Source organism: Micrasema longulum, unplaced genomic scaffold (assembly GCF_059751315.1).
Source record: "Micrasema longulum isolate JH-2025_06_02 unplaced genomic scaffold, ASM5975131v1 h1tg003056l, whole genome shotgun sequence".
Lineage (NCBI taxonomy): Eukaryota > Metazoa > Arthropoda > Insecta > Trichoptera > Brachycentridae > Micrasema > Micrasema longulum.
The window spans coordinates 6,351-19,893 of NW_028280161.1; the positions used below are offsets into that span (position 1 = coordinate 6,351).

The 13,543-nt window shown below is 34.0% G+C and overlaps 1 protein-coding gene across 1 annotated transcript; it reads left to right on the top strand.

Moving 5' to 3' along the window:
* LOC148271161 (proline dehydrogenase 1, mitochondrial-like) lies at window positions 1-11,300 on the top strand. The gene is made up of 7 exons (XM_088241761.1): window positions 1-174; window positions 5,194-5,368; window positions 6,161-6,265; window positions 6,842-6,979; window positions 7,937-8,047; window positions 9,543-9,717; window positions 10,233-11,300. The coding sequence occupies exons 1-7, from the start codon at window positions 17-19 to the stop codon at window positions 10,436-10,438; spliced, it is 1,068 nt and encodes a 355-aa protein (XP_088097887.1). The 5' UTR covers window positions 1-16; the 3' UTR covers window positions 10,439-11,300.
* The last annotated feature ends 2,243 nt before the right edge of the window (window positions 11,301-13,543 follow it).

Sequence of the window (13,543 nt, forward strand, 5' to 3'; positions counted from 1 at the left end):
GTTGTCGGAAGTAATCATGCAGGCCCGTAATTACATGAAGGATCTCGCCGGGGGGAAGGGAAACGTCCTAACTCACCACAAGACTATTGAGGATCTGCAGAAGTACTTTGGGGACAAGGCCGACTCTCCCGACGTCAAGTCTTTCCTCAAAAACATTACTAGTGACAAGCAAGGGTGAGTTTTCTGCACCTATGTGATAATAATAATAATAATCATGGTTTATTAACAAAAATAACAATTACTTTATCTACTACATACACACTTAGGTAATAGATTTCTCTGGATCATGTCTAGTCTGCCTAACTAGGTACAACCTGTTTTAAGGCAGACATCTTTATGCAAAATAAACAAAAGTACTATTTAATTAACTATATAGTTATATAATATTAATTTATACCATTTAGTATGTAAGAATGTTTTTGAGTAAATTTTCCGATTTTTCTCGACCTAAACCCAGTAACCAATTTTTTACAAATTTATTCAATTGAATCCAGGTCATGGTTTTGCAATGTTCGGGTAACATATTGAATATTTTGGGGCCCAGAAACCTGAAATTTCTTTGCCCAAATTCAAAATTTGTGGTAGACCCCATGTCGCATCTTTTAGTTTGACTTCTGGTAGTGTGTGGGAGTGTTCCTTTTGGAATTTGATAGGATAATTTGCTTTCACAAACATTATTTTTCTAAAAATATATAATTGCCTTATATCTAAGATCTCGAATTCCTCAAATAACTTGACGCTGGGGTACCTAAGGGCTTTTTAAAAATTATTTTAAATATTGATTTTTGAGCAGATTCGAGAGGTTTCAATATCGATTTATTAGTGCCTCCCCATCCTATTATTGTTGTTATAATTGATTTGCAAAAAATAAAATATAGTTGTTTGAGTTTAATTAGGGATAAGATGTTACATATATGCATTATTACTTATATTTAATTTAGTATATAACGGCTGTACGCATGTTCTTTTGCGTGGACTTTAAACCAGAGCCGTACCTACCATAGGTTCAGCGGACACGATAACCAGACACTTGCTCACGAGGGAGGGAAGAATTACATGCTCGTATCAATTTACAAAAGTGTATATTCTCATCCCTTTTCAGTAAGTGACTAGGCGCTAGATCCAATATTGATAAGCATGCAAGAATGAACATGGAAATAAAAGTAATTACTATCGACCCAAATGATTTTTTTCACACGTCAATACCTTAACTTCATCTCTCTTTTTTCCACGTACGCACCCAAGTGGAGCATGTGGACATCAGCAGATGCCTCTAGGAGATCCTACCGCTAGTCGGCACTCTCGCCTCCTCCCATGTCAATCTCGCTTTCTCCAAATCCCGTCAAATAAAGCCGATAGATCACTTTTTATGCAATTGTGAAAGAGAAGTAACTTGGGTTAAGGCTCTTCTGAGGCCTATTATATAATTATGGAATAAAAGAGTATAAATTTAAATAATTTATGCATAAAGTAAATACAATTATATGAATTTAAGTTTTGTTTGAATGTATATAATGAACATATTACAACACAGATGAAGAACATTTAAGAGAAGGTAATATAGAAGTCTAGGCATGTACAGGGCTTATGACCTGTCAGTGGCTGGTTTAAGTGGCCACTTTACACACTGTAACATTCACCATTCTGCCCATATTTGAACATCTATATTCCTTCAATTATTTCATCTGTTGATGTTTGTGGAGTTAAAGAGCTGAAATCTTTATTTATGCGGGTTAGATTCATCTAATTGAATTATTTCACCTACATACTAGGCAACGCCTGAAAATCTTATTTTTTTCAATTTCTATACTTCTTCATGGACCAGGTGGATTTATCAAAAATATTTTGAGTTTGTCCAAATTTATGTAGACAAGGACTGGCTTCAACTCCCTGGGAAGCTGTTTATATTAACATATTACAACAGAAATAAAGAACATTTGTATAATTCTATATTACCTTCTTCCAAATCACAACATCTATATTCCTTCAATTCTTTCATCTGTTGATGTTTGTGAAGTTGAATCCAGTCCTTGTCTACAAAAATTTTGACAAACTCAAAATATTTTTGGTACATAATGAAATTTGAAATTTAAAAGGGTGTTTTTACTACAGAATATTTCAAGTCCCTAGACTGGTACCTGAAGACTGATCGTCTTACCTTCATGTAACAATCAAGTAACGCTGCGATTGGTGTACCAATGCAATGCCCTATGCACCATTAGATGCAGAGAGGGAATGATGATGGTGATGATGTTTATAATGAAAGCAGATGTAAATGTGTGTTTTTCAAAACCAACGGGAGCTGCTGGTTGGTTGTTCCTTCGAAAGCCTTCGGGCCCGAGGGTAATTAAGTGATTCTCTGAAAGCGAAATTCTCGGCAGTTAATTCTTATCCTAGTGTCATTGTTCGTATTTGAATGGATACAAAAATGGGGAATAAGCGTGTGTTACGTGGTCCTTTAATATTATTTTATTGAGGCAATTCTTTAAGCGGTTTTATTTATAAAATTTCAAGTTTATCTAATTTTTTTACCTTTGCTTCATATGTGAAAAAATTTAACATTGGTATTTTTATTGAACTTTATAAGGTAATTTGCAAACTTAGGAGTTTTTTTGCAAACGGGGAAAAAATTATAAATAAAAATGGAATAAAACCAGCCAGTTTAACCTCCTTTTGATAAAATTATAAAGTAGTATAGTGAGTAACTTCTAGTAATAAATATCTTTACACTATATCACCATATAATTTTATCAAAAGTAATTCACAATTCAGTTTTCACTGGCCAAGGGCCCTGCGTGCAAGTGAGACGAAAGATTCAGTAGAAATGCAGCGAGCAATCTTCTTTCAAGTGTCATATAGAGTGAAGTTAGGTTCATATCAGGTTTACCAACTGAAAAGGCGTTCCAGTAACGGCAACCTGGTAATGTTAATTTAAGTTCTTCCCTCTCCTACTTTATGTTTAATTAAGATTTTTTATTATCATTATTATAGATAAGGTTTGCAAGGTTTGATATTCTTGCGCAAATTAATATCTAACTGTATAGATGCCCATTATATTCTTGCTCAGATTAACCTTAATGTATCTCACCGTAACTTGCGTACCAATGCTGTCTTTGCTGTGGAAAATTATAAAACCAACATCGGATTATTTTCCCCTCTGCCAGGGATCCTCAGAACAGTGAACAAAATCCTACAGCAAAGGCGAGCATTCAAGAAGCAAACGGTGTTGAAACTCCTGACTCGCGATGGCACACTTGCCATGTCTGCCTAGATTATGCCATAATTATACCTTTGTAAATTCAAAAAGATTGGAAGATTGTTTAGATTAAGTGTTATTTTATAATATATACTCATTAATGACAATTTGTTGGGGCTTCCATAAGCCTGTTTATTGGCTTGAATTGAATTTTTTTTAATGAATTTAAAAAAAGATTATCTTTCTGTTTCTCTGAAGATACTTACAGTTTATTTTTAATACAAATAATATGCTCTATTAAATGTTTTTTTACACAAAAATAGAAAGGTGGAAGGAATCACAGCGTATTATTGTGTTAAATAATTGTAACTCCCATATAAAAATATGCTTTTAAAATTTAATACTGCAGTTTTTTTCTCAACTGTCAAAATGGGAAAACAAAAGAACTATGAATATTTTCAGTGTCGTGCACTTATTCCCTTGGGACAAGATTATGGAGGTGCAAAATGTGAACACGCAACCTGTAAGAAAGTAATCCAAGGAACAATGGTGGGATCAGAACCCCGAATCCTTCCCCTTTATTCAGTTGTTCCGTTCGATAATGCCCCTTTTTTCCCAAAGCACCTACCCACTCTATAGTCAGGCTTTGAGAGACGCAAACACCATTCGTAAAATGTAAAACGCTTGCCTCTGATTCCAATTTAAAAATCATGTGCAGACTTTAGAAATGTATTTTGTGAATTTTCAGAATTCATCAATTGTTAAATTTCTTTAGTTTGCAAATAAAATAATTCATTTACAAATCGTTTATTTCGTTGAGTGGTATATTCATCAAAGCATCATTAATCGCTAGATTAAGTTCAATAAAAAAACTATTCATAAAAGTAGTTTGAAGATTCATTGTAGGTACGCTCCCGTTAAATTATAGAACTCATGTGACTGTTCAAATCGATCAAATTTTATGAAAAATGATTTAATTATATGTTTGCTGTAACCGTTAAAAAACTACTCTAGAAACAACTAGTTATAAAAAAAAATAATTATAAATTTCTAGTGCGCCTCTTTTAAAAATAAGTTAATAAGGACTTTGTGCATTTTAAACATTTTAAATTTTCACTCTACACCGAGGTTGAACCAGTTTGTAGTCCCGTGGCTAGTGTTGCGGACTCACAGATCAGAGGTTTGATGTTCAAACCCCGTTCTGCCACTACTCGATTCCCATTTTGTAATAGTGAGTTATTTACAACTCGTTGAAAATGGTCCCAAAATTGGTTTGGGTAAATCAAAAGAACGCGATTTAAAAAAAAAAAAACCTTTGGAATTAAGTCCACCTCATGTTGGCAAAAATGATCAAGATACTCAGCAATGAGGAAATTCAGTGCTACAGGAAATTAAATACTAAAAACTTTTTACATGCGCTAAAAATTAGGGCATTCAATTGTATGGCGAAGTTTCTTAAAAATGTATATTAAAAAAAAACTGATTATAATAAAAACGTACTATTTTGAACAATTTCACTAGTTCTTCCAAACCAACCAACGATAGAGTGTTGTAATAGATTTCCGGTTTACTGGAAGCTAATTCACCAATCAGCAGAACTCACCGATGAAAACTTCTGACCTTCACATGCGGAGTTATTTCAAAATTACAATATTTTATGAAATCAATGTGCTGATAATACAATACAAAAAACATTTTTTTTTTAAATTTGGCTTAGTTTGATAGTCTATAAACAAATATTTTTTATTTTAAAAAAAAAACACTGAACATCCTCATTTGAGAACCGATGCAGTGCCCTACGCACCACTTTATGCTAATTAGGAATAGTCTGAATCTTATTTACTTCAAATGAGCATCGTTTCAATAATTACTGTACAAGACACGTCACAATAACCCGCAAAATCTAAATTTGCATTGAATGAAATTTAAACATTCAAGGAAGTACCTAAGTACATGGTATTTTTTTATTTTTAATTTAAGCGTATTGTGTATTCCAGAATTCTGCATCTGTTCCCCTGGTCGGGCATCATGGACGAGAACTTCGCCCTGTCGGAGACGTTCAGGATCCCGGACCCCAAGACGGGCCAGATGCGGAGGATGATCAGCCGCCTGCCGCCCAAGGAGGAGGAGATGTTCCGCAATATGATCCGGCGACTCAACCAAGTCGTGCAGGTGACCAATCATTCATATTAACAATGTGCATATAATGACATATTTAAGAAAAACAAAGGAAATGAAAAATAAATAATAAGCTGGAACCTCTATGCACACGGGGGTACGTTCCTCATAGTACAGTGTAAAAAATATGCTTAAAAAATAACAGTACAGTAACCCGTGTTCTAGATACTAAATTAAATTTTTGACGGGTATTTTTTTGTCATTATAGGACTTTCGATTGGTTATACTCTCTTTTTTTGCATTTGTCATCGATAACAATTAACAATGAACAATATTTTGAGTTTGTCCAATTTTTTGTAGACAAGGACGGGATTCAACTCCCTGGGGAGCTGTTGACATTAACATATATGAACAGAGATGAAGAACATTTTAAAGAAGGCAATATAGAAGTCTAGGCATCTACAGGGCTTATGACCTATCATTGGCTGGTTTGAGTCGCCACTTTACACACTGTTAACATTCACCATTCTGCCCATATTTGAACATCTATATTACTTCAATTCTTTCATCTGTTGATGTTTGTGAAGTTAAAAAGCTGAAACGTTTATTTATGCTAATAAGATTCATCTAATTGAATTATTTCACCCACATACTGGGCAACGCCTGAATTTTTTTTTTTAATAAAAATTAACAATGCTCTAATTAATAATGGAACGCCTCAAGTTTCGCTTAAAAATTATGGACATTTTCTTTAAAAATATGTGTTCAGTTCATCAAACATACGAGGCGCTCTGTAAAAACCGTTAACTTACTTTTAGTAAAAATGTGGTAATGGTTTTTTTGCAGGCTGCTAAAGAAATGGATGTGCGAGTGATGGTGGATGCTGAACACACTTATTTCCAGCCCGCTATCTCTAGGATTACTCTGGAACTGATGAGGAAATTCAATACTGTAAGGACGTTTGCGTTTAATTGTTATTTAATAAGTAATAATCAATCATATTCATTTATCTATGAATCTGTGTCCAGGCGGATGAAAAATTCAATGAGGAAGTTCAGTGGTTTTGAATCATTTTGTTATTTGTTAAAACACTATTGAACTAAATCAATTTTTATTTTTATGTATCGTATTATCAGCGCTATGATTTTTATCGGCCTCAGGGCCACGATTATGAATGTCTATCTTCATCGGTATATGCTGAGACGGTATGAACTAAAGTCGATATTTATGTACGAAAGTGTGTATATTTATATGAAAATTCAAAGTATGTTCGCCGGAAACCGGTAATTTAACATGTTTAGAAAAAAAAATTGTGAACATATTCTTTCACACAGAAAACTTAATTTTACTTAGTAGATAAAATTGAAGATAAATCTCTGATTACCTTCCTGTGACAGATGATCGAGATACGCTTCAATAGATGTCATCAAAAACTTTTTTTTTCAGAGTTATCAGCATTTGGAATTATACCCATGACTCAATTGGTAACATTGTAAATTCAAAAAAAATTTCATGTTGAATTTGCAGGAGAAAGCCATAGTCTTCAACACTTATCAAACCTACCTCAAGGAGACATTTGACGAGATGACCACAGACTTAGAGCAGGCAGATCGTCAGGGATTCTACTTCGGAGCCAAGGTTGTTCGAGGGGCCTATATTGAATTGGTAAGATCTGAAGACAGCGTTCAACCAAAACTTATATCTTTCTCCAAATGCTGTATTTATATTATGTTCTTTCTTACAATTTCTACCATCACGTCACAGAATATGGAATGCCAACTATCCTATTCTTATCCTAAGATCGATAACATACTCACGTGCCAAATTATTTTATCTGAATTTTAGTACATACATGATTCTGGATATAGCTCTCTTCCAAACGTTTCCTCCCCTCTCTATCCCCCGCTTTTTTCATCCATATTCTACCGACTATTGAGGTAATGTCATCGGTCTATCATTTTTGTGGGTTTCCAACACCTATTTTGTTTGCCCATGGTCTCCGCTTTATTATTCTGTGTCCACCTACCATCATTTTGTCTCGCAAGTGTCCTGCCCACTGCCATTTTAATTTTACCGTATGATCCATTATATATTCAACTCTGGTTCGGCGCCTAGTTTCATCATTTCTTATTCTGTCTTTTAGACATACACCGAGCATCTGTCTTTCCATGAATCATTGCATGCATTTTAGTGTCACAGACATGGTTTCAAGTTTGAAATTTTTTAGTGATTTGTATAATTGCTTTTTGCATCTAAATAAGTGAATGAGTTTAGATATTATTAGGCTCCAGCCAGTTTCAATAAGAATAACATATTTTAACCCAACCTAAAATTCCTCTTAACATTTCACTAACAGCAGTTCTGTGAACACATAGACATCATATCATTGGATAACTGCTACTATTGGTTCATAATATGTTTTTTTTTGTTTTCCCGAACTTCTGTGGCAAACTTTTAAAGACTTTTGATCCCATGAACAGTAAAACATATCTTTTAAAAAACATCCTTTTAAAAATTTGATTAAATCATTTTGGTAATTGTGCTTAGGAAAATGAACAGTATTATTGTATTTTTTTTGTTTTGTTTTTGTTCTGTTATTGATATTGTGAATAAATGTTTTAGGAAAGGGCACGCGCTGCCGCCATGGGCTACGAAGATCCCATCTGTCCAACATACGAAGCTACTACCGAAAACTACCACAAATGTTTCACAGAGTGCCTTAGGCGAATCAAGGTAAATTATACTCTGAACCAAATAGTTGATTTGTTGAACATTTAGGGTCATTTTTACATGTTCCCCAAAACTTAAATACAATATTCCTATGCTCTGTAGGAAAGTCGCTGGCACAGGGCTGGCGTAAACTGTCTACCTCTAGTTATTTTTCTACTCATTGAATTCTCCAGGAATAATGAAAGCACTTGCATTAAATGAGGGACCACTTAACATAACATACCTTGAATTCTATGGATTTTTTTCACCTAAAGAAATGTGTAAAAAGGTAATCAGGCATCTTTTTTACACTTGATGTACAAGTCTGATGGTCTAATTGTAGTAATTATTCATCTGAAATCGAAGAAGAATAAATTAAACAATTATTTTGTTACAAGTTTGGTTCAATATAAAGAATTATTTTGGAGTGCAGGTGATATTGGTCGATAGCTCGCTCTGAAATTCAGGGACATTTTGATATTCAACCCGGATTCTGGATAGCAACTTCGATTCTTGGACAATCCAGGTCAATCCTGAACGGATGATAACCCTAGCCAAGTACCTAGTAATTTTGGTAACAAATCACATGTCTGAATGTTCAAAAATGATTTTTGTGATACTTCTATCTTAAATGATAATTATACATTTTTGCAACCATCATTATTTCTGGCAGAGATGCTGGATCTTGAATTTTTCTTGGGAAACATTTCTATAAGCTGATTTCTGGAAGTATATATAATCCAAATATACTAAAAGTGATCAGTTTGTATCTTCCCAATAATTATACTAGAGAGAAATCTCATGCACTGTTTTACGCACCCAGAAGCCGCCTATTGATAATTCAGTTTGCTTGCTGTTATATTTATCAGCACATATTGGTAGTTTACCAGCTATTTCGATTCGTAAACTTTAATTACGTCATGTTATTCTACCTTGGGTCATATGACCCGTAAAGCAATGCTGAATAGGCCAGATAAATCATATTGAATCGGTGCAATATCTTCTGCTCAGAAAAGTAGCAAGTATAATTGGCTTCAAGAGGGGAGATTTAACTCACGGAGAAATGGAGTCAATGCAAGTCTACAAAAATGCGGAAATAATATTGACTCCATATTTACGTTTAGTTTACTTAATGGCTCGATTGATGTGCCATCGTTACTGGAACAAGTGGCATTCAGTGTGCCGATCTGCCAGCTGCTGGAAAGAATGATGTGCTGTTCCTTCATCTGCACAGCTTGGGCTGACACGATCAGGACCCGCCAAAGTTGATCGTGTCGCATTGTAATCTCAAGACAGGATCTGGACTTTTATGGTGTAAGTCTTTCTAGATTTAACCAATCGCTAAAATAGACCAGGTCTTGCCTCGAGGTAGTTATTTTTTTTTTTTTTGTTCTAGCTTTAATTTTCTTGACTTTTATTTTAATTTAATTGTACTTTAAAAAATGTTTACCATGAAGTTAAATGGACTGAATGAGCCGTAAATAAATAAAAACATGATCTTTCATATGGTTGTCCGTAGGCCAATAAGGACATGGGACAAAACAAGAAGATCGGAATCATGGTTGCTTCTCACAACGAGGACACTGTTCGTTTTGCCATCGAGAAGATGAAGGAGATTGGCGTTTCTCCCGAGGATAAAGTCATCTGCTTCGGCCAGCTGCTTGGCATGTGTGACTATATCACCTTCCCTCTGGGTGAGTAGAAGCAATATATCCTAGGCTAACAAAAGTCGAAACCTAGTGGAACCGAGTGTCAACTTATACCTAGTTTTAAAATTAAATTTTGTAACTTTATAATTTTGTTCCAGCCAATTTAGAAATAGATTGATTAGGTCGTGAATGTTTTGATCTAACAATAATTGTATTCTTCGGTGGCTTTCTGCAAGTATTTGCAAATTATGCTCATCGTTTTCATGTTTAATTTTTTTTTTAAATTATATTTATGGCCTAAACAGATGAGGAATTTCCGTGTTTTTATTTACATTTTTTTATTTGTTATTAGGCTATCAAACTAAACCAAAAAATATTTTCTCATTGTTACGATTTTGTAATTTTGAAATTACTCCGGCTGTGTTACTAGTTCTCGTCTGTGAGTTTTAGTTATATTTAAAAGTTGAGCCCCGTAGCTTTCTTTTGTCGGCTTTGAGATTATCCTCATTGTCTTATTCTGTAGAATTCGAATAAGACTGATCAGTATTCTTCCTCTCCAGGTCAATCCGGGTATTCTGCCTACAAATACATCCCATACGGCCCTGTGGATGAGGTGCTTCCCTACCTGTCTCGGCGGGCTCAGGAGAACAAGGGGGTGCTGAAGAAAGTGCAGAAGGAGAAGAGGTTGCTCCGGAGGGAACTTTTCCGTAGACTCGTTGCCTTCGATCTTTTCCACAAACCAAAGGGAAACTATGTGCCGGTTTAAATCTGTTATCTAATCCATTCCGTTCCACTCCTTGTGATCATTTCACAAAGAAAACTATTGGTAAAGTTTGCAAATTGTTAATTCATAATAATGCTGTTAAGAAAAGTGTATTTTCGTCAGCAAATGCCGCCTCAGAACATCTGAAATATTGTTGGCTTTTTATAACAACCCTCCATTAATGCATAATGCATACTTCGTTCTGTTCTGATATTGAGAGATTTATTCAGTTGTTGCAAAAATAAATCATTTTTCCTTTACTTGATGATGCAGTTATTCGAACGATCAGAATGAATTCATTTTCATTTTAAAAGAATAGCAGGCGTCGCATCCAATAGTATGAAAGATGTCTGGAGATCAGACATTTATTCAGTGAAAACCAAATTCATAACACCTTTACTTCTCTATAGATGCGAATCGTGGTACCTCACTAGAGCCCGAAGCAACAAAATACTTAGTTTCGAGAATAGGTGTCTCAGAAGGATCTTGGATATACAGGTTCAACTGTCTTCAAGCGGGGGTGATAAGGCTGACTGTATATATTCTACGGATGCCTCCTGAGAGCCTTAACCACGCTTGCCTACTCAACAAGGTATCAGGCTCTCGACACCCTGGACGTCCACCGCTGCCTGTTTGTGTCAGAATTACAGGACGCGAACCTGACTCGGGAGGATGTTCTAGAACAGGCAACTGATAGAGATGCCCGGAGGCTCTTTGTGGACAACATACTATGCTCCATCTTGAGAACGGACATGAAATGATAATGATGGGCAAAAGATTAGATATCGAATTAGTATAATATTTTCTAATACATACCAATAAAGGAAAAAGACATTAAAAAATCCTCACATAAACTTACTCAAAATATCATATTTAAAAATGAACAAAAAAATTTATTTGAAATTTATTAATAATCTCGGATTGTCTAGAACGAATTGTAAATTTTAAAATAAAATAAATTAATATTATCGTCTCCCTTACCGCAACTCTGGCAAAAGACAGTTGTTATATTTTTAACAACTAAAAAAAAATATATCAAATTTAATATTAATCTAAATATTCCATTTTGTGGTTGCGTTTAGTGTCTTATTAATATTTTTTTGTGAATAGAGCACACAAGGAATGGAAAAATAATATGTAATAAGTATTTATTGCCAGGCACCGAGAATGTTTCAACCCTTAGATAAATTGTATCAAACCTAAATTTGGTTGTTGGTCAGCCAACCAAACGCTATCTCGGTGTCTCTTGTGTTTCGGGTTATTGTTTCATCACACTTAAAGTTTAAACGTTTTGAATTGTATATATATTATAAAAATGCCAAGAGTAAAAAAACTCTAAAAGTTGTCTCGTTGTATAAAAATAAATTAAATGGGTTCTATACTAATTATGTAGCGGATCAGGCTACTGAACTCACTCTGTTTCAAAGCTTAAGGTCCAATACGAGTCCTTTATATCTATACATATTTGCGCTGAATCGGTATGCATTACACAAATTTCAGTGAGAGAAATTTTACACGTATGCATATGTCAATGGAGTTAGCATTATTGAAAGGTTTGTGTGGTTAAATTGTTTTAAGTTGTTGGTTTTTACAGTCCTTCTGCAGTATTAATTTAGTTTTTAGTGTTAGTTTTATATATTTTTTGTTTTTTGAGATTATTGATGGCATATCATAATTGTTTGGAAATGCTGCGAAGTCATTATATCTAGCGGGAGTAACGATAGGAATGTGACTGCTATTATGTGATCCCTTTTTGTGTTGAGTTAGCTAATAATCTCAATAGAACTAGTCGCTTCAACTATGTGCATAGTATAAATTAGCTAGGTACAGCGTACTCAGATCGGATCAATGTGACTATTTGATTAATTTACAAGAGATCAATTATTACTACTGTAAATTGTATTTACTAATGTTGGAAATGTAGACATACAGGGGTGACTGTGTTGGGTGTGTGAATGTGTGAATGTGTGAATGTGCAGGTGTGACTTTGTTGGGAATGGAAACTCATGGGTGTAACTATCTTAGGAATGTTCTCAATTAAGTCATATATGCATGACTTTTTTGGGAAATGTAACGTACAAGAGTAAACATTCAAACATGACTTTTTTGATAATGTGAATGTACGGATGTAACTGTGTTGGGAATGTGACCATACATGCGCGACTTTTTGGGGAATGTGAACGCATGGGTGTGACTTTGTTGAGAATGTGTGTTACAGTGTTGGCAATGCGAACGTTGTTGAATAGATATAAACCTATTGTTAATCTTATTAAACATGATGTTATTTGTCACCTGTCATAAATAATAATGTATTAATTTTAGTCAGTGCGGCTATTTAAATGAATCAAAGATTTGAAGAGCGTAAAATGCAAAGCTCGGATGGACGCTTTTTTTATATACATAAATATGTAAACGATATTATTAGTCTTAATATTGATGGCCTTATCGCCAAATTGCATCATTTATATTTTGTGCCGTTGAATTGTTTGTATTGTTTTGATTCGAGCACCTTATGTCGACAATGCAAAGCATCTCAGTCATGCAACTGTTGAAAAAATTCAATTATCAAATGATTTAAAAAAACATGCTTTTTTTCTGAGTCTTCTACCAACCAAAGAGTGCAGTCAATCCATCAAATTGTGAGCAAGCTGAAAATTTTTATGCTGATATTGAGTTTAATATTGTCTGAAGTAATTTTACTCTTTACTCAAAGTAAAATTAGTAAAAACCTTAGTAATAACTTGATATTTTCACAAAAATAATCAACTAAAGATTCTGTGTATTTATTTAGAAAATCATACCATTTAAATTACTGATACGGAGAGCAATCTAAGTTTAGACAGTTTTAACTGATGTTACTGATACAAATTAAAAAATAATATTGATGATCTAGTTTGATAATTGTTGCGTTTTTGTATCATACGTTTTTCATAAAACAAATTTTATCCATTTTGACAAAAGCAAAAACGTAATTTAACTTAACTTTAGTAAATTGGATTCAAAAAACAAGAATATACAGTTTTATACCAAATTTTCCTTTCTCTTGTTCACTTATCAGATAATTATTGCAAAATGCCACTCTAAAAATTGTAATACTGGAAATCTACA